Source organism: Scatophagus argus, chromosome 3 (assembly GCF_020382885.2).
Source record: "Scatophagus argus isolate fScaArg1 chromosome 3, fScaArg1.pri, whole genome shotgun sequence".
Classification (NCBI taxonomy): Eukaryota; Metazoa; Chordata; class Actinopteri; family Scatophagidae; genus Scatophagus; species Scatophagus argus.
In genome coordinates, this window is record NC_058495.1 from 23475361 (window position 1) to 23500674 (window position 25314).

Here is a 25314-nt window from a genome sequence, read left to right on the forward strand (position 1 = left end):
GCAGAACTTTTAACATATTATTAACCTTATGCCAAGGGCTGAAAACGTGTAGCTGTGAGGAATGCTCAGCTGTAGACGCAAAGTAAAGTTTAAGGTTTCATTCATTTTGCTGTTATAAAATGTTCTGATTAAAAAGGGATGAGTGGAAACTGGGGCCAGGCTACAGCTAAGAGACAACAACACAAACCGAGAACAGATGAGCAGACCGGCCTGATCCTGTTAGCTCACTGACACATTTACAGTTAAAAGCTGAAAAACAGAAACCATCACATAGATGAGGAATGGTATGAAATAATATAGTCCTTTATTTCCAGCAATTTACAAAGTCCTGCAGGGAGAAAACCTTCCTCCAGACTCACGGAGGGACTAACAGAAATTCAAAAGATCTCAGTCCCTTGTAAGACTGCATGTTTTTGCATCAGTTTCTCAGAGGTGGCGGGGCTGACTGGGACAGGCGGAAGTTTGAGTCAAAGGCTTGATCTTGATGTGGACGCTGGCAGCCTGAGGATCAGTGTGGTTTCCTGTGAGTCCAGGAGCTCAACGCTTTGAAGCACTGAGGTTAACAAGGCAGCAGACTGGTGAAGGGTTTTGAAGGCCGGCTGTTTTACACACTGGAATCAAGTAACATTGTGCATTTTGTCACGTTGTTTTTTTCTGCTTTCCTGGTTCAGATTCAGCTCTTACTTGACTCCAGACTTTTCAGATGCCCGATACAACCGGCCTTGAGGTTTTCCCACCTCCAAGTCCTAATTTTTGCACAATCATGTGACCAAAAGCTTGTGACCGATGCCACCAGCCCCCCTCTGCACTGCTGCATCATATAAAGTCATTATCATATTACACATTACAATCAACTTACTGTAGATCTTTTATTAATCAAAGCTAATTAAAGAGACGCTACTCTGTGGCAAACCTTGCTCCTGATTGGTTACTCTGACTTGAGCTTGGCTCTGACAGGTTAAGGCCATTCTATGTCTTATAAGTATGCTCTCCCTGCGTGAGACAGGGTGTGTGCGCATATGTGTGAGGTGTGTAAAGACGGGCATTAGGCACTGCTCGCCGCTCCACTATCGCGGCATGCACCAAAAAGCTCTACTGGCCTTTTGCAAAGAAAAAAAAAAAGCATAAAAGAGGAAGAAATGACATCAACATGGTGACAACGAAACGGAGCCAAAATGAAATGACAAAATAAACAACCTTATATATAGAATAAATATCATATGTACAATTTGCTTTGTGTGTTTCTAAAAATAAATAGACAAAGCATTACTTGCCCCCTTATAGAAGTATTCACAACTTTCCATTGACACAGAGGCAGAACGCCGGAACCTGCTCAGTAAAGAGAGTGGAGGATACAGTCTGAAAGTGAACAGATGGAAGGATGCAACTTTTACAACAAGTCAAACACTGTAGAAAAGAAGACACAATAAATCACTGCGGATAAACGTGTGGGTTTAAATCCAGAGGACACAGAGAGATGAACTGAGACGGTGAACAGTTAACACAATCCCTGCGGTGCCACCTGCTGTCTGTTTTGCATATTACAGTACTGTGTGGCGTGGAGAAGTTTCTTCATCTTTACAGTGGTTGTTTGTTTGTTTGTTTGTTTGATGAAAGTTCATGACACAAAACAATATTCTTGAAGAGTTAAAAAGATTACAGAAAGGAATAGAAAAAAATCACAATTTTAATCAACACATTCAGTCAGGAAGAAAAAGATAAAATAATCAAGTTTTGCACATTCACACTATGTGCCCTGCACATGCATTCTGCTGGCCCCTTGGAAACAGCACAGAAGTGTGATAAACGTGGGATAAGTCGAGTATCACATGAAAGTTTCTCCTAAGACGCTGGGCTTTACTTCTGGGCCAACGTCTGTACTTGGTACAGTCTGTTCAAATGGCTAGTGGCTTCCTTTTGCATTCTCCTCCTCCTCCTCACCTGTGAGCCTTCAAAATAAGAGTCAGCTCAGGTCAGCTGATTCTCAAAGTCTGGCAGACAGCTTGTGTATGTGTGTGTGTGTGTGTACACACTAAAGTTGAAAACTGACACGTGAGTACAATTTTGCCCTTTGATTTAACATTTTCAAAAGGTCTCCCCTCCCAGAGAGATTATTATTAGTTATTCTATCACCTTAATGTGTGACAAGTGGGGAATAAAACATGTTGTGCCAGAATTTAACTCTAAACATCTCCACAGAAACTGGAAAAAATAACTATACTGACATCTTCCTCAGTGCCCATTCACAACAACCTTCGAGGTACTGTGCCTTTCTGCTCCCCTCTGCATTTTGTTTCTCAAGATTGTACATCATTTCACTCAGTAAAGAGTTACTGGAGGGGGATTCAAGTTCTCCAAACTAACAACACTTCCTACCTGACAGCCAGCTTGCTAGCTTTGAGAACTAAAGGCAATACAGCTCATTTAAAAGATGGATTTCTGCCATCAACTTCAACTGTCTGCAAATCGTTCCTTTTCTGTAAGCTGTTCATACGCTGACAGAGGCGGCACAAATGAAGTGTTTAGATTTAAATTAAATGTTCTATACGCTGGTATGACCGAGACTGTCTCTGTTTTGAGACTGGACCCCTGATCAGCTCTAAGAACTAAGTTAATCTTCTGGAGAATAAATAAAAACCAAATACCTACAGTTAAATACTGGAAAAGTTTGCCACGACTTCCTGCAGCCGATGTGACATGACTTCATTAGTCTGTCTTTAATTGATGTAGGACTCCAACAGTTAAAATTGTCAAATGAAAGAGCTACAGATATCAAACATCCTTACAAAACACCAGTAATCAGTACCTTTATCTGACGTCAGACTGCGCCAGCTGAAACCGAGCACATCCTGGCTAAAGCAACTTAACGCACTTTCACACTCTGTGCCACAACGCCGTTCAGTCGGATGAGCGCTGCAGGTTGTCCCCAGTGCACTGCAGCATGTTGAGCCTCTTGTCACTTACTGTAAGTCTGACTCAGGTAACACAGCAACAACAACAACTAGCCTGCTCCAGTAGAGAGTTGGCAGATGGTTTCAGATGGGTGGGTGAGGGGGGGGGCTGGTGCGATTCTCACCTGGAAAGGCTCGCTGTAAAATCAGACCTCTCTAAACTCCCCCCACTGTGAGCTGCAGCAAACAGTGAAGTGTGTGTTTTTGTGAGTCAGGTGCTTGGACACATTCTTAACTGACATCTGTGCTGCCATTGTCCCACATACTGTTTCCCACTGTTTCTGCGTATTTACTCAAACAAAGAAGAATTTCCCTCAGGGTATCGCACGATGGCAGTTTTTAAGTAGATTTGGCCCAGAAAGTAGTGTAAACTCCATGGAATAAGATGGGCTAATATTGTGTGAATGAACACACAATTCCCACTAAATGAAAAATTTAAACAGACGTTAATTAGACGCCAAGAAAATAAAAGGGAAGATCCGCTCCGGTAGTGGCTGACTGAAGTGTTTGCTGGACTGTGGTCTGACCTCAGAGCTGATGTGACGAAATCTCGAACACAGAACTGAGGGGAAGTAAGCAGAGGAATTACAGTCCTGCTCCTGTTGAAATTCTGTTCAAATTAAGCCATCCATCGATGAGAGCAACACCAAAAGGGATCTGGTTTGTTATGTTTGTCGTCCAAAACTCCCCCACTATGTTCCCAAGGCCAAAACAGAGAGAACAGCTGGCCCTCTGCACTAAATCAGAAATGACACACTTTAAATTTGTATTTGACATAAGATTCATTGTGTTCATGACGTAGCACTTGGTGATTAAGCATTCTCAGCTTGTTTGAACATATATATATATATACATAACACGCACATATATATATATATATATGTGCAAATAGTAGTACATACATACTTTTATCTTTTGCTGTTGGTTTTTTGCCGTTGGTTGTTGTTGTCTTGGTTTCAAGTGTTTGAATTTGATCCTTACAAACCGGAGGGCCAACGTCCCCATTGAAAATAATGAGGACTGGTCCTGCGCATGATATCGATTCATATCATTCATATCATACCATGTCATTATTTGCCAACAATCATGGTGCAGAGGAGGTGCAGATATGTGTGATTCAGTGGTTTCTAAAGGTGAAACGCAGATACTGTCCGGATTCTTGCGTTCCTGCTGTGGTGCGTCAGTGTCCTGATGTCCTGAAGATGAAACGTAACTGCTCTACAAGTGCACGACGCCATCTGTCGGAGCCCTACAGGAGATTAGCCCTTTTATTGTAGACGACGTCCACTTTATGTTCAGGCATACGGTGATAATGTTCAGTCCGTTGGTGCAAGCGTACAGAATGTGATTTGTTTTTTCGTGTTTGGTGTGTTTGTCTGTGAATGTGTGTGCCAATTCAAGCATTCAGTTGCCCAAGTCAGTGTCTTTATCTCCGATGAAAAAGCGCATGTGGAAGCAGAGGGCGAGGAAGCCGGTCCCCAGCAGGTCACCCAGAGCGGTCAGGTATGGGATGGAGAAGTTGTCGGGGTCCATGCCTCGGCCCCACATCCAGTGAACCATCCAGTCTGCCATGTAGAGCAGGATCATCACCTGAGGAAGACGAAGCAGAGGCTTTTGTTTTTATTTGCAGACACTTTCTTCTCAAAAAGCGACTACAGGAAGACTGACTACTGGGCTAACCTGCTTCTGAACGTAGTTCAGTGGTTTACTGCCTGGTGGAGGGCATCAATCCTACGATTCTGACTAGAATTCGCAATCTTGCAGCGACATCAGTGAATGGATATTCAGCCAATTCCCATAAAACCTACAAGATCTGTGAGATGTCTCAGCAGTGCTTAGACACTGAGCATAAGGCAAAAACATTTTCAAATTATCACGTTCTGTTCTATTTAGCTTTTAGGCAGCATCACAACTTTTTTGGGTTGTAAGGTCATCACGGTTGTAAGTAGTTTTTTTTTTTTTTTGGTTGGTGAATCCAGTGCACATTACACAAACATGGCTGCAGATTGTGGGTCAGTATTTTAGAGAATCCAGTGAACATTCACTGCAGCCTATGACACAAGATCACACGGTTTTTATTTTGTGTCATCTACTGGATGTTTATGAGGTGTTTGGTAGCAGGACATTTTGAATAGTACATATTCATAAAGCATCTGATCATCACAAAATGTTTTTTCTTTTTACATGTGCACCCTGGATGACTCCAGTATTAACGTTTTATCAGTTTTCTTGTTTTCATATGCTTTCTGCTTTGTAATCTGTCATAAACTTCACTTGCAAAAACTTGAAAAAGACTTTATGAATAAATTACTATTGATAATGAATATGAACAGGCAAAATTAAAATAGTTAGCTCCCTAGTGCAACAATATACTTGCATGTATTAGAGAAAATGTTCACTATTGTTATTAATTCATAATCACCACTAATTTGTAATTGTTAATTATAAAGTATTTCATCATTATTGCTGAAGAGCTATTTGCCTCTCAGCAGTTGAGTTTAGGTTTAGTTTACTGTTCACCACAGCTCCAACGGCAGCACAGAAAATGTGCTCTTGAATTGGTTTGACTCAGGCTGTTTGGAGACGCGTGTGCCTCATTTAATCTGCAAGTTATGAAACAATTGCATGTGGATACTGTACATGCACTGTATCCAGTTTTACTTCTCCAGGTATTTGGTGCTGCTCAGCTGCAGGTAAAGTACAAACACTGTTTTGTGTGTGTGTGCTTGAGAGTACCTGTAGTAGTGCAGCAGCAAGGTAAAAGGTAATGAAGATGGGCGTCAGGGTGGTGTGCCCGCCCCTCAGGGAGTTGATGGTGTAGAGGAAGACGAGGTGACCCGGGGCAACCAGGAGGAAGAGCACACGGGCCGAGCGAGAGTTCACAGCTGGGAGAGAAAGAGAAGCTGCTTTCAAACCAGTCAAAGGCTGCGCTCTTTTAGGACGGACACTGGAACTAAAAGTCAAAACGCAGGACGAGGGTGAACCTCTAACAAATCCCGATGACAAGCCGTCACGGAAAGATCTGTTTTCATGAGATAAAACCAAGAGAGAAACAGTGGAACTTTCCACGGCCGCCCGTCAACCTACAGGAGCCGAAGAAGGAGGTGCAGGGCGTGGGGCACTTCCTGGGGGTGGGGTTGGGGTCCCCCATGGGTAGACCGTTCATGTGCAGATAGGTGGAGATTCGGCTGGCCTGAACCGCGACCAGGTTACCTCCCACTCCTGATACAAGCACACACAAACAGAACAAAACAAAGCTCAGTATTAAAGTGATGAAGCTCAGATAAAAAACAGATGTCAATACGTGCGTGAACTGAAGTGACTTTCATTTATCTGCTCCTCATTCACTCATCTGTGTCTTAGGTTTTATGTCTCCTCACCGTTGATGACCGGGGTGAAGACAGCCATGCCGGCGAAGTTCGGGTTAGTGACAGTCTTGTCGAGGATCAAGCCACCAACACTAAACGACAGACGAGAGGGGTTAACTGAACTAATGTTGTTTGTCACTGCACAACTTGTCATCATTACAGAGAAAATGAGAGTGGAAAAAGAAATCTATTAACATAAATGCAAAAGCTAATAACTCAAAAATAATTGTGTCAATAGATGAAATCCTTGAGTCGCTCAGTGTGTGCTGTACCTGCTGATGGCCATGGCGATGATGACTGGCTCCCAGCCGGAGTAGAGGAGCTCTCTGGTGGAGGGGATCTTCCTGGCTATCAGCACCCATATGGGGCACAACGCCACGAACACCGCACACACCAACGGGTTGGCGTAGTCATTGAACTCTGCACGGTGAGAAGAGAAGGTGAGTTTACACACCGAGGACGCGCTGATGGACGTTTGACAAAGAAATCTGCAGATGAATTCTTTAGGCAGGGTCTTACTGTCTTGTTATATCGTTAATAATACTACAGTGTAGTGTTACCCGAAATGTGTGTAAAGAATAATCACTAGCTCTAAGTGGAAACATGGTGTGAGAACAGAAAAGGCCATTTCAAGGATTATTGTTGCAGAGCCAAACAGTTCCTGTCAAATCCAATCAGGTTTACTTTGAGCACCCATTCATATTTGTTCTCACTAGTGCAGAGAAAAAATATGAATGTCCCACCAATTAACCTAATAAATGTTACAACTGTCATTAAAAGCACCTCAGACTTAATAGAAATGGAACCTTCAAAGAAAGAACAAAGTCATAGTTTCTGTAACTGTGCTCCAAATGGCATACATTACATTACATACACTGAGCCTGTGAGGACTACAAGCATATTTAAAATGAAAATAAGTCTCAGGTGTTGTCACTAGGAGGCAGTGTTGCTACTAAACTGACACTACAGGACACATCCACCACAAAAACAACATTTATATAGACAGAACACCTACACACACAAGGCCCAGACACCAGCTGTGTTTTTGTGTGTTTGAGCCAAAATAACCCAGAAAACAAGCTCAATATAGCCGTTTAAAGTGTAAAGACTCTCAGACGACGGGAGGAGTTCTTATATTACTCCACACTCTGGTGAGGGCGGGTTAATCGTCCTGCGTGTGTCAATGTTTGACTGTTTATGCAGTCGGTTTGTCAGCGGTGAAGACACGATCACAGAGCTAACTATAGAGTCAAATAGCTGTGGGGTTTCTCACCCTACAAAGCAGCGAGATTAGGCGTGGGCGGCTTTCATCCGCAATTCGTGCTCGCAGCCAGACGCATAGCCAGAGTCACATGTCACACATGTTTAGGTATTAGAGGCTTTTGAAGTTGTTTAGCAACCCTGATGATGCCACCATTTTAATAGTACCTCTGTGGAAATGATTCTGTCTCTCGAGCCCAGTCTCATTACCAGGGCGTCAAAGAACAGCGTGTTAGCACATCCCTCAGTGTCTCATCATCCAGACACAGAACGTAACCTCGTGTATCTGCATAAGACGCACCAGGCTTTAACGCAAGTGCAATGCAAACAACTGCTACACAGGCAACCACACAACGTGATGTAGTTTACAGAGAGATAAAATCCCAAGAGGGGTGGAGATCAGGTTTGAGTGGAGCTGTGCAGACAAACTGTATTTGACCACCTGGGATGAGAACATGTTGGACTCTTGGACTCGTTTGGGACCTACTGCTACCAGCTTATTGGAGAAATGTGTTTTTATTTTTCCTGCTGTTCTAGCTCGGTAATGACTGACCTGGATGCAATTAGCTAACGAGTGAAAACAACACTACAAAACTACAAAAATGTCCTCCCTTCGCAAAATGTTGAGTGATCTGTGAAGGCCAAAGGCATCACATTAACTGGGATATCTTGCACTGATGTAAGCACCAAGAGGCACCTTTAACATATGACATTTAATCTGCGACCGGTGAGCATGTGTGTGTGTGTGTGTGTGTGTGTGTGTGTGTGTGTGTGTGGTTATTACCCAGTTCCTTGTACAGTCCCGTAGAGACGCCTGCCAGCAGGGACAGGGTGATCAGGTCTCCCAGGCTAGCAGCAATCGGCGTGGCCACGTTGTCAGGGTTGATGCCGACTTTCCTGGATGCGATGATCACACCAATCATGATGAGCCCTGTCAGGTTTTAAACAAGGGAAGTCACAACATGGAAGACATCTGTGGCCACCGTCACATGCAGCTGAGCGTCTTTATGTTCCGCTCTTATTGGCTGTTAACTTCAAACAAGTGTGGGAAGCAAAAACATTGATAGTAGGCCTACAGCATGTTGACTTTAAGGGCGCAGCCTGAGTGTTTTCTTGGAAAATGGATTGAGATTCTTTCCATCTTCTTTTCTGATTTGAAGTAGTTTCAGAAAAATTTGTAAAAATTTAAAAACAATTACAGAAAATTAAAACACAATAAATGATGAAACCACAGAGGATGAATTCTCATGTTTTTGGCGATGTGCTCACTTGTTCTCAGTTCTGCTTTGTGTTTTGTGCTAACCAGAATGCTAACACAGTAAACCCTGATGTTAGACTGGAGAAACATTACCCTCACATTAGCATTCTGATGTTAGCATTTAGCTCTGAGCACAACCTGACAGTGCAGCTGGATAATGTCACTGGAAAAGACATGGCATCACTGCCTCCCTCACATCCTGCTCATACCTAGCAGCAGCGAGGCGATGAAGGCCGTAGCCACGCTGGAGGCGCACAGCAGCACGGCGTGGCCCAGCCTGAAGTGTCCCTCTGGGATCCAGCCGAAGATCACAGCTGCTATGGAGGCCAGGAACCCTACCACTGTGGCCTGGACCTGAACACACACGCACACACACATTAAAATGATTCATGAAGCGATTGCAGTTAACATGTGACCTCCAGATGTAGGTCTTGTTACGTCGAAGCAGCTGTCAGAATCTGCACACCCCTGAAGCTTACAGGCATGAAAAAAGCGTCACAGTGCGACAACCGATCCAAATACCAAAGTGAGTCAGTGATGAATCTCTAATACAAACTGGAGTACCTTTATGATCCGGTGGGAGTCTACCGTGGCCCTGTACAGGAGGTTGCAACAGCACCTGGCCAGCACTGGTTTTAAAGAGTTCTTGGAACTATGGACTCACTTCATATTACATAACCACAAGGCCAGTTCAAACAGCAGAGCGTCAGGAGAGGTGACTGACTCACAGGACAAATGAAGACAAATGAAAAGCTCGATTTGGGAAATAAGATATTGTTTTATGTTTAAAATAGATCTATAAAAAATATATGAAAACATATACAGGCCAGTGAGAGATGGAAAGAGGGGTTGTTTGTTTGTATATACATAAACAATATGCACTTGTTTATGTACAGTCTCTACATGCAGGTAATTTCCCACTTGTGGAATGTTGTCATTAATGCAATCTCTGGCAGCTCCCTGCCAGTGCTACTCCCAGTCCCACCTGCTATGCTTGGCTGACACCTCTGTGGCTCCCTAAGTGGTACTGCTGCACCTGTTAGGGAAACTTATGCCTTGTGTCATCATGTGTCATCGTGTTTCCGTCGTACAGTACGCAAGTGTTCATGGTGTGCCCTGTCATGGTCAGTTGCTGTATTTACTGTACACACAGTGCACTTATGAAACCAGATTGTTCCTGGAAGGTCCTGTAAATCAGAAACTGGGATTCATTGAAGGGACAAAGAGAAATTTGGGAAAGTTTCTGTTACAGAGATGTGAATGCCTGGGCATGTGAAACTGTAATCTGGTTTTTAAAGTGTGGCTGAATGAAAGTAAACATCACGGCTAGTAGCTGTGCATCAGTCAGTCAATGCACAGTCACACTTTAAACTGGAAATAAAAACAAAAGATGTCTGTCTCCTGGATAAAGGATATGTAGAGGATGAAACTGATTACTGCTTCACCACATGGAAACTGAGTTTCAGAGTAATCTGACCATTAACCTGAACGGCACACAAATTCATTATCTGATTTCCTGTCTTAAACTGATTCCTCGCTGTAATCTGGTTTGCTCACTTTATGGTCCTCTACAGACGTGTTCCATTTACCTGGATGAGGGCCAAGTTCCCCATGATCATCTTCCACATGTCCTTGGCTGTGTCCATCTGACCAATATTAGCCTGAAAGAGAGAGAGAGAGAAGAGCACACAAGGTCAACACATTATCATGTGTATGTGTGTCTGTGTGTGGGGGTGCACAGCGAGTGTACATGCTGTTGCCTCTTGGTCCCATTGGAACAATCAGACGTCAGTTCTCAAGACAAAGACACTCTCATCTGATCCCCCACCCTGCGGCCGACTCCACTTATCTCATCTCCCCTCGTTCACACACACACACACACACACACACAATGATGGTCTCAAGTGTCAAGTGGCTGTGGCTACAGTGGCCTACTGTGTGTCCAGAGCGATGATCCTAATGCTCATCCACAGGGCTCAAACAGAGGATCTCCTCTTCTTTTTTTCTCCTCTAACGTTTACATATGCAGAAGGAAGGGAAACATCTGGACACATCAAAACACATAACAGTGCGTGTCCGATAGCATCCGCTGCATGTTTGGGTTTAGTAAAGCAGTTTAAGAAGTGAGACAAACAAGGAAGAAGTGGAGTTTGCATGAGGCTCTAAACAGGCTCTAAACAGCACTTTAGCCTGATTATTTAAGCCACTTAACTGCATCCCAAAAGTCGCTAAAACTGTCTGTGCGTAATTAATTACAGTAGCTAAGTCACAAGAAGTCATTCTGTAAAATGTGACGGACACTTTGTGATCTGAGCTTCCTCTTCTCTTCACAATATATCTGGCTAACTTATTATTACTCATAGTCATCTGTTATAATCAGCTGTAATTATTCTCGCAGTGTATGCCAACGGATGTACAAAGATCTTGTTTAGAATCGATGTATTGTGGTATTGAGTCAATAAATCCTATGTGTTCAGTTATAAATAAAAATCAAAAACGGATCTGCTTGTTTCAAGCAGCTTTAATGGCAAAATTACAGCAAATGAACACCAAACGTTTTCTTTATAGGGCCGCGGATTTACGCCCCATCCCCCCATGTGCAGACGGTCTCAGTGACTGGCTTTTATCACTTTTAGTTTATTTCTGTGTGTGTGTGTGTGTGGTTTTTTTCTTCTTCCTCTCTCAAATGTCTCACAATCTAGCAACATCCCCTCCTGACGAAGATATCTGGCAGCATGACAGGGAAAACTCGCAAGCCTGACTGACATGACGATTATGTTTGCAGGACCATACGTCATTATAACTTGTGTATGAGCTAGATTACACCCCCCACGCACACACACACGTACATACACACACACACACACATACACACACACACACATACTCCTTGCCACCATGCGTGAGCCTGTGCATCGATGTGTCCAGCCATGCTTTCGTTCACAAACCCTACTCACAAGGTTTATTTGGTAGGTTTAGGTTTTTACATTTTTTTATTTTTTTTCTAGATTTGTTTACAAAATTGATGTTTTGTGTTTTGCATTTTGTCACCTTGTTTCAATTTCATTTTAACCCTTCTTCAGTCTGGTGTTGCTTCTGTTTGGCCTGACTAACTGGCTCTGTTTTTATACTGTCTTTGAGTATTCTGTCTCTCAAAACAAATAAATACAAATAATAATTAAATCAAATTATTATTATTAAATGTATACAACTATTTGATAAGCTTGGAATCCATAAAACCTGTCACACACTTCTAGTGGGTTAATAAGGGATGATTGATTTTGATGATTCTATTCATGTGCTTTTTAAGGAAAATCCTGCATAGTATAGGTTACCTTTTGAGACAAAAACATAAGAGAAAGCCAAACATCTGTGCATAGCACTGGAAGTATTATGGAAATAAACATTCAATGAGCTCCACATGAAAAGAGACCCATACTAAGACAGAACTTTGATCCGAAAAAGCTTTTGCAACTCTCAAAACTTCCTTTTAGAACAACAATATGCAAATCGATTCAGCACACAGATGAAGCTCAGATATTTGCAGAAACATAGTCTGGTGTCATGTGATGATGTGAGATGATGATGATGCCAAATCTTCAGCTTAGTGTGTGTGTGTGTGTGTGTGTGTGTGTGGGTGGCTGGATTAGTGGTGTTTGGATCATCACGGAGATGGAGCTTGGTGAATCCTGTGGAAGTGATTCATAGATGACATAACATGCATGAGAGGCTAAAATACCCTGCGTTTCAGAAGCACCACTACGTTTTTCAGTCAAATACCATTTACACTTCAACTACAGTGAAAATCTGTTATTACAAGGCTCAAACCCAGTCTGTGAATGGACTGTGTGTTGAAACATCTAATACTTAATTTCGTAGTGGTTGTAATCTCTGATTATTAGTGTCGTATTCTTTTGCAACTCGGAAACAGTTGCAACGCAGGTGCTGCCAAATGCCAGTAATCCACAAAATATCATCATCCAAAGATCTACAATCAATTAGGCTCAATAACATGAGATGGGATGAGACAGAGCCGAGACAACAGCTGCTTAGTTGGACACACAATGATGAGAAAGTAGAAGAACAAGCTGCATTTTAGAGAAACGTTGAAAGACAAAGAGGTTAAAAAGACCAAAGGAAAGAAAAAATCAAAAAGGAAAATGGTCATGTGAACTGAAAACTCCAACAGCCAGCCAGTACGAGGGATTACATTATTTTTTCAGTAATAAGCGCATTAGGAAACTTACAGTGGTCTTAATCTGCTCATAATTAGCGGCGGCGTGGAAAGAAACGTGCTCCTGCTGGGGCCAGCCAGCAAAGACCTAACAGTAATGTCTCAGGACAAGCTCCGGACTCTGGCCTACTTTGTGATGATGAATGTAAGAATCCTTTTATGCTGAACTAAAAACTATGCAGACTGACAAATGAGACCAGTGTAGAAAATATTATAAAAATATTAAAAGTCATTCTGCTTATAAATCTTAAAATTGAATTTCCTTCAAACAAAGACTGTGATAAAAATCCCACGTAAAATAAACTGGTTTCATAATTTATATGAGATATGTTACCACACAGTAATCACACCTACGCTCTGGATTAATATGGACACAACATGATTAAATAAAACTGATCCATCAACAGCAAGGATTTGCCTTATATTGTGAAAAACAAGCTGAATCTGAGCTACATACATTGTCGTCTAGGTGACAATAAAGTGCATGTTAAAGCTACGTATTACTGGCAGGCCATGTTGGCTTGTATTCATGAACAAATAATCGCATGTTGGTCATAATAACTGTACAACTTACTATAGTCTAGTTGATACTGTAAGGAGTTTTAAATTGGTGGCTAATGTGGATTTTGTTGTAGCTTGTCGTGTAAGCCTACTGCAGAAATGTTACAAAATAAATCTAGGAAAACGTGAACTTACAGTTACAGTTACTTACATTCTCTGTCTTTTCAAGACTTGAAAAGTATTTGAATTCTAAACGTTGTGTTAAAATAGATTATTTTTGCAGTGTGACTGAGCTGAGCTCCCCATGCTGGGTGGGCTGCTGCTAACTATGCTAATCAGCTCCGTCATGTTTCCCACAGTCCAGTGGAAAGAATGTGAAGATTGGTGTGCTTAAGAGAAATACTGGTCTAATTCTCTGTGCCTCCATACTGTAGCACTGACCCCTCAGGCTATACAATGAACAATGTTAGCTTAGAGAGTGGCATTATAGCCAAGAGCTTATTGCAGCTATAAGCCACACACAATAGATGTACCTTTAGCATCAACGCTGAAGTCATGAGCAAAACAAATTTTAGCCGTCTAAAGTGTGCATGTGGATAGACAGCAGCGTAGCAAGCTATAATTACGTACCATATGCCAATTTTAACACAAAAGCCATTATAAGACCTGAAACTCAGTTATTGAAAGTACTTTTGCTCAAGTAACGTACTTCAATTGAGTATTTCCTTTTCATGCTGCTTTCTGCTTCCATGTCCCTACAGTTCACAAGGAAATATTGTACTTTTCACTTCACTATATTTATCTGACAGCTTTAGTTAATAGTTAAAACTAGTTGCAACTAAAGTTAACTGTCAATAATTCAAATTAATATGCGTAGCATACATTTTGTTAAAATTATATTGTGCAACTCAGTGGATGTTTGAAAAGTTTTATGCATTTAGTTCATGTATAAACAGCAAACCCTGCTGTGTGTTCAGGTAAACAAGCTGGGCAGGGTCAGTGAAAATGATAAAAACAAAGAATGAGACAGGAATGTTGCTATCAGTTGGTCCGAAATCCAGGTAGAGTTTGGCAATATGACCTTTGACTCCCAGAACAATCAGCTTTCATGAGTCTGACGGGGGATGCCAGACAATGAGGCAGATTGGGTAAATCTTGAGAGGGAAACACTTTACACAACCATAATGAACTGAGACAATTCTCCAAGTTAACATAAGACAACTCTGTAGCGTCAGACAATTATCTCCAAAAATCTCAAGACATGACTACTTTACAGACAAGATGATTTTTATAATAGAATAATGGGATGCAACTGATGGCACCTCTGATAGGGCATACTGTGAATATGGTGCTTCCGAATTGCTAGAAAGTATCTGGAATAAAATGAATACCATCAACACACAGATGCACACAAACAAACAAATTTCTTACCGCTGTGGAAAGTCTAGAGGCCAGCGTCATCTCCAGGTTGCCTTTGAGCCCCAGCAGCGCTGGAACCAGGATGAACACCTCCGACACCTCCGTAAACACCGTCCAGTGCTGCAACAACCACCATGTAATATCAGTAACACAACATCAACATAAACACACTGCTGTACTGAAACTGGACAAGTCAGAACTACAGGGGCATGGTACAATGTCACCTACATATAGTTGGGAGTAGAAGGTCTCTGTGACCTTGTTCTTTAGCATTGATTCAGAGGTGAAACCAGATCCCCCATGATGGATCAGAGAGTCTGTCCGTACAGACCCTTTACACTCTGTATCATATGAGCTCTCTGCTCTCCTTTACAAGAACAAGGTCACTGGGACTTCATGCTGAAATGATTTATTATCTTCCTCTTTTCACTCCCAGTCTTCCCCTGTGATTCCCCTCTTTCACCTTTACTCTTCATCTACTGCAGCTCAAACCCAAAAAGAACTGAGTGTCCCTCATATCTCACTATTATCACAATGGTACATTACAAATTACCGGTTGGGGCAGGGCCGGAATCATTTTGCTATTACTTAAGCAAGTCAAATTTATTTCATGTATTATTTTAGTGTGGGTTTAGTGTCTAAACCCTATGTTTTTTGCTGCCAGCACATTTGATTTGTTCAGTGACTCAAAGGACAAGTGTTGTACCAGTAGTGTGTTGTGCCAAGACACCGAGTGACTGTTTCAGAGACAATCAAACAAAGCTTTAAGAATGGGAACATCATCTTCCTGCCTGGCCAGCTCGCTGCCTTGCTACACTCATGTAACAACAGCAAAGAAAAAAATGGGTGAGTTGGGACAGAACTGCATATTTTGTCCAGTCAGCCATAAGAAAATAACAACATAAAGAATGTCTGATTGATGGCTGTGAAAAACGTTAAGTTAACTGCTCCTCCCGTAGCTTTTGTGACAACCCCTCTACAAAACTGGTTTCGGCTAATATGAACACAATATAAAGGTAAATGAATTAACTCAAACGAATTAGCAAGATGGCATCACGATAACATTTTACCCAGTATTAAACCATGTACCGTGGTGGCAATAAAGCATGACAATATTACTAAGTCATTTGAAGCCTCAGAGTGTTTCAACAGTAATTGACACACAGCGAGTTTTATAGTTTAATTAAACTCTGAGAACAGTCAGTTCTAACATTATTCTGGTGTTTATTTTGTCCCAATCTTTGCAGAGTTAATTTAACACTTCCTGAGGTGTTAATAATAAGTCACATCCTATGTTACAAAAAACTCTATCTAGAGTTAAAAATTAACTTTAACTAAGACTAGGAAGTGTTTTGGGGTTATTTTTGTTGGCGTCTCTTCTTCTTAGCAAAATCCATGAGGATGCGTTAGGAGAGGCATGGTGTTATAACACTGTATGAGTTGAGTCCATAACACCACCCAATGATACTAACTCTCTTACACAATTGATTCCATTAACTAACTCCCAGCGTTGTGATTTTAACTCTATATTTTAACACTTTTGCTCAACACTGGAAAATTAACATTGAATTTTGCTGTGTGTCCTGCGTGCTGCTCGGTGCCTAGCTTAGCACAAAAAAAGCTACTTTTTGTTGTACACAGTATCACCCGGACCAAAGACACGGTGTGAAACGAAGTCAGCAAAGTGCTAGGCCAGCTAAATCTAAACGAAGACTCAGGCAGGTGGTGGGCTTGCTTGAGAGAATTACAAATCATGTTCAGCACGTGCAAGAGAACGTGTCTGCTGAGCTGTGCATCAAGTTCCTAGTAGAGAAATTTATAGTTGGTGTTATTAGGCCCGACCCTCGATAACCTCCTCCCTGGCTGCCGGCCAGCCCTTGAGAGGCAGGTTCCCTGAGAGTCCCTGAGCTTGTCACTGTGGTGAAGTGCTTCTCTGTGCCTCCATTAGAGTTCATGCAGTCATAGCAGGTTTATGTGGTACACTGTGGCCAGAAACAAAGCTATCGCTGAGGCTGAGGCATCGATCTATCTCCAGTAAAAGTGCTTATCTTTGGAGCCAGCCCCAAAGGCCCTCCAGCAATTACAGTCCAGTCTGCCCGAGAGCAGAATCGATATTCACTGAGCCTGACACAGGAAAGAAAGGAGGAAAGGAGAAAATAGACAAGGGTGGAAAACAGAGGAGTAGCTGACATTGGAGCTACGTACAAGCGCTGTTGGCCCCCCATTTCTCACACTAACAAGCTTGCATTTCTGCTTCACTATTTTGCTCGCACTGTGCACCCAGATGTACACAGCTGATAAGGGTTGTTGTACAGTTCGGTTTTTCTTGAATCAGAAGGCGTGGCACCAAAACTCCACTGTGGGTTAAACTCCTTCTGTCTGTCCCCTTGCTGTCATCGAGCCAAACAGAGCTCCTTTCCAACAGCCAGTCCCTTAGCTTGGCTCACTGCCTTCTGCCAACCCAGCAGCCTTGTGAGCACCTCTGTGAGCACTCCTCTCTTCTTTCACAGCCGCATGTTTTCAAGCTTTTTCCCTCTCTCTCTCTCTCTCTCTCTACTTCTGTCTAACTCAACTATCTCCCTCTTTGCCTCCCCTGTGGTGATATATGTTGTTGTCTCCATGGAACACTGGCTCTGAGCCAAACAAGCCCTCCCTCCTCATGGCCACCTCCTTGGTTCTAGGAACTCTACTGGACAACCCCAGTACCTCTGTGTACAGACCTATAGGAGCTCTGGTATGTAAGCCCCAAAAGGGTCAAGTTGCCCAGTTGAGTAACATGGCCCCATTTTATTTGTGATCACTGTACTTGCTGTACTGAGTGGGAAGTTGAACCTGATGGCATGCAGTGTCAATGACACTCTGGCATTATCACATTGTCTGTACTGAAGCATCGACGGTACGGTTTGTGTCCAGCCGCATGTGCAAACAGATGACACCAAGGTAAAATTAACACATCTGTGGCCAAAATCATTAGGCATACTGGAGTTAAACCTGGAAGATGAGGATCTGCTATCGTTTACATTAAGTATACATTGGGTTGTTTCGTTGTGTGCCACAGATGCTAAAGGGTTTTCAGACACATTGTTGTCATGAAAGACATAGACTCTTGGTGTCCAAAGACCAGATGAAAGTGGATAAAGCCTGAACTATCTGACCGAAGGGAGTGCAAATAAGCAACCCAGAACAAGGATTCCTGAGGATCCTGGACACAGTGACAGATTAACCAGGGAAACACACAAGCATTTTAACCTACTAATCCCTTCAATCTCTATCACTCAGATCCTAACCAAGCACCAGCCAGGGACTTTGTCAGGTGTCTATAGCTGTGAAAAGGTATGTTGTTAATGATTTTCAGGACTAAACATCTTTGGCTTTGTCTTGTCTCAAAACAAGCAGTCGATCACTGCAGTATAGGAAGTGCAAACAGTGGGGCACCATTGAAAGTTTACACTTGGTTTGGGACCTTATGTAATATTTATTTTTATTTTTTGTTATCTTCATTCAAACCAATCCTGGAAGGAATGGAATTTTAATGACGCACACATTTGAGCATCAACTTTGTCCAGTGACCGGGGTTTGGAAGCCAGCTGCTGGAATGATGATTCAGTTTGAGGGTTTCACAGACTGAAAACCAGGCAAGTGGATGTGGTTGGACCAAAATGGTGTCTGGTGGGCAGCGAGAGCTTGGCCAGTGTCAAACCATTGTGTTGACTACCATTTCCTGTTTACTGGTGCCTGTATTTTTAGACTGTTTGTTTTTGAGGCTGTCCCACTTCTTTGCTTTATTTTGCTGCATACGTCTCCAGACACCACAGGACAGGACAGATGGCTAGACGCTGAGGCAGACATACACACACAGAGACGAGAATGGCAATTTACTGCACTAACAGGTTTTTTCCTGAATTCTGGGCTTGTAGTTCGACTGCCCAGAGGAAGAAAGTGCGGGTTTTAGAATATGAAACTGTGTCACTCATCGCAAATTATCCATTTTGTCTTTGACACATTACCGCCAAATGACCTTTACAAACCATGTGTAACCTTTAGTTCAAGTGAGCTGTTCACCCTCAGAGCCCTATGCTTCTGGCCTTGGCTCTGAGAGACTGACGGTTTCAGGTCACTTTGCTGCCAAGTCACTAAGCAAAACTATGCAGACGTCTCACGGCTCTATACCAGCCTGAACAGTCCTTTCTGGGCCAACCTCGAGTGGGAATGAGGCCATAAGCTCTGCGTATGTGTGTGCGTGTGTGCTGTACATAGTCAAAGTAAGCAACATTAAAGAGGTCACATTTCAAAGAAGCCTTATAGAGAGTGTCGCAAAAAGCCATGTCAAGCCGCAACTTCTAAACTCAGGCCAGTCAGACGCATTTCATCTTATTTAGTTTAGTCTACTCCACAACTTTAAGTGTGTCATTTCCAAAGTCAGCTTTACTTCTTTACATTCCACAACTTACAAATGACCAGGAAGAAAGAAAAATATCCTATATCACCTAGCACTGGTTTAAATAAGAACACAACCTAAATGCTGATTAAAATTTAGCTCACTCTGAGTGGTTTCTCCAATGTGGGGGCTGGTAACATTGAATTGAAACCGAATAATATTTGAGAAACATTTTTAGTCAGATCAACTAAAAGCACCCGCACGTTACAGTTTTCAAGCTTAATTTCAGAAAGGGTTGTTGCAGGCTGCCCAGACTGGAGAGAGACTGAGAAAGAGTCAGACAATTACCTTGCTACAAGGACAGGAGGGATTAGCTGAGCTAGCATTTCACGGTGTCATGGACGGGGAATTAGGCTGTGAGACAACCTGCTAGGTGCTCAGTCAAACTCACTGGTACAGTTGTTTAACAGTGACAGTCAAGCATCACCTCACATTTCACTGTAAGCATTTTTTCGAGGTTTGACGCAGACACAGGAAACTGACTAGAAGGGAGAGCTAAGGCCCTGTACCTTCTCCTTCTATGTGTCCTCTCTCCCAGCCTCACCTCTAAAGGAATGGTGCGCTGAGTGTTTTGGAAACTGGAGAAACCACAGCAGCATGGTGCCTAAGTTGAGGCAGCATGAAAACTTTTTGACCTCAGACTTCTGCATTCCTGGTTTAGAGAGGATACCTAACCACACGGTAATGGAGGCTTTCGCACCGTCTGTGTTTTTTGTTTTCAGTCCGACTCTAGCCTGACTGAAGTGCGCTGCCATTTCAGGTGCTCGGAGAAAGTGTACTCACTCCCCTGCCTCTTCTACCACCACCACCCCCCCTCCGTGTCGAGCTCCTGAAGTGCACCATGTTGGCATCAGTATGCGTGTACACAATGTGCTCGGACTGCTCTCCTGGCAGCATGACAGCCCCAGCTTTAGCTGCATCACAAGCTGACTTTAAAGGAGTATATGACCTGTCAGCAGGTCATGACTTTGGCCTGCATTTCTGCACTGCACATATAGACAGCAACTCCACTGAGTCCACAAGAAAACAAGGAAGAAGAGTAATTATAAATGGAGTTACATCTTTTTTCTTTTTCAGGAGGCAGGGTTGAACCAGCGCTTCACTGGCTACACACTGTACTAAAATAAACACCTTCTATTCTAGTATCTACTGGAGAAGTATGCCAGATTTCAAGTAGAATGGTATGGACAAGTCATTAGAAGGCACAGGGTTTACCAGTATGTGCAAGCCCTGGGGACAAGCTGCAGGCCTTAGAGGAGTAAAAAGTTATGTAATCACCCCCATGGAGTGTCACCACTGCCCCGTACGCCCATCCTCCAAGGCATGCTATCAGGCAGGCCAGCAGTACAATGACACATGCCAAGGCTAACAGAGCATGCTAAGCCAGTTCATTCAAATGCTCCAAGGGAAAGCCCATCCCACAGTGTGACTCCAAACACACAGGCTGTCTGGAGCACTGGTTCAGAAACATTACGTGAAATGTAACGGGTGTTCAAATGAGTTCCTGTTTCACACTTCACACAAGGGATTGTAACAAAATGCTTTAATGTGTAGTCTGCGAAACTGTTCTCCAGATTTGGTTTGTTGCCCATATGCCACTGTCTTCCAAAGTATGCAAAACATTAAACTTTCTAATAGTGTTTAAACACATGTTCTTTAGGCTTTTACAGGAGCAAAACCCCATTTGGTGCGTTGAACACGTGCAAATAACCACACGTTTCACAAATACATGCACTGTGTCACTCACCTGGACAATGTCTAGCACCATTCCTGCCGCCACTGTCCCGAACCCGGCCAGCAGGAAGGGAAACACCACCTGCAGGCCAATGGAGAAGGAGGTCTCTTTAAGGGGAGCAGGTGGTTCTGGGCTCTGGTCGGTGCTGGTGTCGTCGCTCTCGTTGCTCTGGCTTGCGTTTTCCAGGAGAGCGTCCTCCTCCCGCTGACCTTTGGCATTGGCCCGGCAGTCCATTGCCACCACAATCTCCGACCTCTCTTCATCCTCCCCGGTCTCACTGGGCCTCTCCGTGAAAGATGTCACCTCTGTGAGCTCAAACTCACCCCCTGTCCCCGGGCTCACCTCCTCGGGGCCCTTGGTGAGGATCACTGGGTGGACGGAGCAGTTGGAGTTGAGGAAGTCCGGAGTCAGTGGGCCTCCCTCTTTCTTCATCTCAATGGCCCCGGAGGACATGTCGATGTCGGGGACTTTATCTTGTTCTTTCGACCAAAGTACCATGCGGAAGCCTTTGGAAGACAATGGGCTTGACAAGAAAAGGTCAGGTTGCCTTGGCCTAACAGTTTTGGGGAAGTAAGAATGGAACGGGCCACCTGATCTGGTTTTGAACCTGATCAGTCCAATTGATTTATCCCATTAAAGAGGCTTGCAGGGAGTGGGGGTCGGTATTAAAGACCAGGAGAAAACTGCTCTGTAGGAAAGAACTTGCAGCAAGGCACATGCAGCCGTGTGTCTGCAGAGCCCGTGTTCCTGTCGGTGCTTCGGGAGCAGAACCAGTATGTTCTCCATTCACTGCAAGGTGCTCAGGGTAGGCCAGCAAAAAAAAGAAGAAAGCATGCTGGTTCAAAACAGAAGAGAAGAGAAAACAAGAGGCTTGGGGACTCACCACAGAAATCCCCTGCAGTCACTTCAAAGTTCTGTGTGAGCTAAAGAGAAAATAAAATCAGAGGTCTGAAGTGGGCAGATCGCAGCACGGACTGGTCAGGCTCACTGGTTGGTGTGCTGGGTTGGAAATGTCTCACCTTACACCACGTGGCTGCTGGCTGGTTTTCAAGGGAGATATTTAAAGGTCTGCAGTATGAGGATTGAATTACCAGCTGCAGAGAAGTACCCTCCCATCAGTGTGGAAAGTCACCTGGGAAAAAGAAAAGTGATTGATTATTAATAAAAATAAACAAACTCCAGCCCCATGCAGGGTTTATTTCCAAATATGAGTCGCTAGTAGACCAACACAGTTTCCTGACAGTGCAATTCTGATTATAGCATCCATACGTAAAAACTTCTGATATCAGACAGAAGTGTCAACTGAGTGGGTGGATTGGAAAATCTGGACCCAGGCTACTAAGAAATAGTACGAAAACAACTAAATTAGTTACATTTCATTCAGCTCTAACTAACAAGCAGGCAGCAGCGTTTCAGGGCTAAAAATTATGACAAAGTTCAAGCTTCCATCTTTTGCAGAAAATACTTGATTTTTTTGCGTAAAGTCATAAAAGACTATTACAGCAAAGCAAAAACACTTAAATCTCCACTGACATAATGATAGAAGTGAGGAGAGACGAACAGTGAGTTTAAAAACCGTTTCATCCAGCGCCAAATTTCCTCCCTGCGGCTAAAAATATTCTAGGTGCTGCGTACATCCTCTGGAAACGCAGTATCACACGCGTCAAAGCGACCCCGAAGCGAAGACAACGTCCCTGTCACGCCTTTCAAAGTAAACGCCCTCCGCACTAACGCGACGGCACAGCACGCGTCGTCTTCCGTGTGGAGGAAAACTTTACTCTCAAATACAAAGTGACAAGGATAAAACCCAAACGGTTCTTTCCGTTTTAACCAGCATTGGAATTAATCAGCAGAACTGTCAAATGAAGCAGGTGTGGGAAAATATCATTTTACGGTCCCGGAAAGATTTGCGGTGAGTCCAGCAGATGTCTCTCCTTGTTTTCATTCATGAGCTATTTGAATAAACACAGCAGTTCACCACCAAAACCTCCTGATCTTATACTAACACATTTTGGTAATGAAGGGAGCAATGACTCAGCTACACGATCAAATTTAAACTCAGTTCAGTCATACTGTGTTAAATTCTCCATGCACCTTACCTGACAACACACAGCACGAGCCCACGTTTGTTACACGACTAAATAGCAGCGTGCTTTTATTTTGCAGGCCAATCTACGCGCTTGCTGTCTAATTGTTGCTGCTTTGACGCAGCTCTCCTCCGCCTCGCATGTTTGCGACATCCGCACACAGACTTTGGCTTTCCCCGCTGAAACAATCCTCTGCTTAGTAGTCAGGACCAATACCACCCGAACCCAACATGGCAAAGGCGTAAATTAGTGCTCCCCTGGTCAGGACTGAATAGACTAGCCCTCCTTTTCTATTCTACTGCTCATTTAAACAAGGGCAGGGGGGCTTTCTGTTCCAACACCCGGCTGGGGTTCACGCCACCGCCGCCACTATCACCACGAGTATTTTAACTTCTGAAAATGAAAGCAAATGCACCACAATTTTCCATTCCTCACCATCGCCTCACATACACACCTAGAGCAGAAGCAGGGGCTCTGCAGTTTGAGTCGCCAAGTGCCACATTCCGTTGGATAAAAAAGGCTGTTACATGACTCTCACAGCCGGCTCTCTTATGAAACAGCAGCTAAAATCCAGCAGGTAGTCACAATAAAAAAGCTGCACGGCGGTGGTTACCTTTAAGTGTCAGCGGTCCGGAGAGGAGAAGCGCACAACCCGGAGTGATGATCAGTAACAGCGGCTGGCTGGATGTATCGTCCACCTCTTGGTAACGCGCTCAGGCTGAGGCGTGGAAGCCGGTGCGCACGCCTTATGTACGGTACCGGCTCTGCACAGCTGCCTTAATGGTTAATGGCGGTTAATGGTTAAACCCTCCCTCCCCGCGCGGTTAAGGCTGTGTCCCAGTCTCTCCCGACCCCGTCACATTGCACCCGTCCAGTGGCCCCCGCCGCCCGGCTGCTTGGACGCACATCTATAATACACCCGTCCGGTGCGTGGGGCCAGGAAGCCACAAGGCGGGCCCTCCCTCCACACTCCGAGCTAACGATACAGACCCCCCCCACCCCCCCTCCCCTCCAGTCAGCACAGGCACGTCCTGCCCTCTATCCCCACGTGTGTGGAAATCTGTGCCCGTGTGGTGCCAGTCTCTTCCACAAGCCTACTAATTTACTACCCGGGGCCAGAGATAGAAGTTTTTATTTAACAATAGCCTCCGATTCCTGAATGAATGGGTACACACGCAGACCAGTACAGTCTAACTGAGATGGGGTGGGTTTTAGTCACTGATCCACCAACATGGAGAACAAATAAAGTCTTACACGAGTTACATGACTTACATTTGTGATTACCTGAAAGTGTCCTAAAAACACAAGAGAGAAACGGGGATTCTGAATGGAATTTAGCTATAAAAATATATTCAATCATTAAAGAGATAAACACATACAAAACAATTTTACTTTTTTTTGTTGTTTTCATGTTATTTTAATTCCTCTAATCCTCTGAGGACTCTTTTGTGTCTCTGTGGGTTTACAGCAAGGCCGTAACTATGGGGTGGGGGGTGGGGGGCAAGTCTCATGTCATGACAGTAATCAGTGATTGGTGATGGTCCGGATGGTCTCATATCACAGCAATTTTTTTATTTCAAATTTTTTATTTAAATATACATGCGGGGGCATGTTTGACTGCTGAGAGAGATGAGTCCCCCAGCTATATATTATCATTACATTATAATCACTTGCCTATATGAACTGTCAGTTGGTACCAGAACAATTTAAGTTACAATTGAAGCAAAAATTAGAAACCAAGTCAAAAGTGTTTATGTAAACATGGAGTAGAAATTTAAACCTGCATTAGTTGACTTTTTAGCCAATCTGGGACAGCATTGCAAGCTATAAACACACCTTAAAGAGTTCTTTTATTTATCATTTATCAAATTCCCATTTACACACTTGAGTTGTACATCTTGAAGCCTGACAAATTGAATCTTTCTTTTGAGAAGAAATACATTAATTAGCTAATGCTAACCACAGATTAGTACCAAAAAAAAAAAAAAAAAAAACAGCACACAAGGTGATCTCAAGACACGGTGAATAAAAAAATCACTTTCAAGGACATCATTGGAAAAGGG

General features: G+C 43.4%; 1 protein-coding gene across 2 annotated transcripts; it reads right to left on the minus strand.

The window, feature by feature from the left end:
* Positions 1-282: 282 nt before the first annotated feature.
* slc41a1 (solute carrier family 41 member 1) lies at positions 283-24102 on the minus strand. Of its 2 annotated transcripts, none has more exons than XM_046384859.1 (11): positions 23865-24093; positions 21177-22296; positions 15004-15111; positions 10427-10498; positions 9047-9191; positions 8364-8510; positions 6592-6739; positions 6332-6411; positions 6039-6173; positions 5688-5836; positions 283-4541 (listed from the first exon to the last, which is right to left on the minus strand). In XM_046384859.1, the coding sequence occupies exons 2-11, from the start codon at positions 21660-21662 to the stop codon at positions 4356-4358; spliced, it is 1656 nt and encodes a 551-aa protein (XP_046240815.1). In that variant the 5' UTR covers positions 21663-22296; positions 23865-24093; the 3' UTR covers positions 283-4355. The 2 variants fall into 2 exon arrangements, with proteins under 2 accessions (XP_046240815.1, XP_046240816.1); XM_046384860.1 differs by lacking the exon at positions 283-4541 and adding an exon at positions 5029-5614 and having other exon boundaries at positions 5660-5836; positions 23865-24102.
* Positions 24103-25314: the final 1212 nt, after the last annotated feature.

What these genes read in the sequence shown, in the direction of transcription:
- slc41a1 (XM_046384859.1), bottom strand. Translation starts at nt 21,662, where the DNA reads ATGGTACTTTGGTCGAAAGAACAAGATAAAGTCCCCGACATCGACATG. An exon ending in GGAACTTGGCCCTCATCCAG is followed by an intron (nt 9,192 to 10,426) that starts GTAAATGGAACA and finishes GTGTGTGTTCAG; the next exon opens with GTCCAGGCCACAGTGGTAGG. An exon ending in ATCGCCATGGCCATCAGCAG is followed by an intron (nt 6,412 to 6,591) that starts GTACAGCACACA and finishes TCTGTCGTTTAG; the next exon opens with TGTTGGTGGCTTGATCCTCG.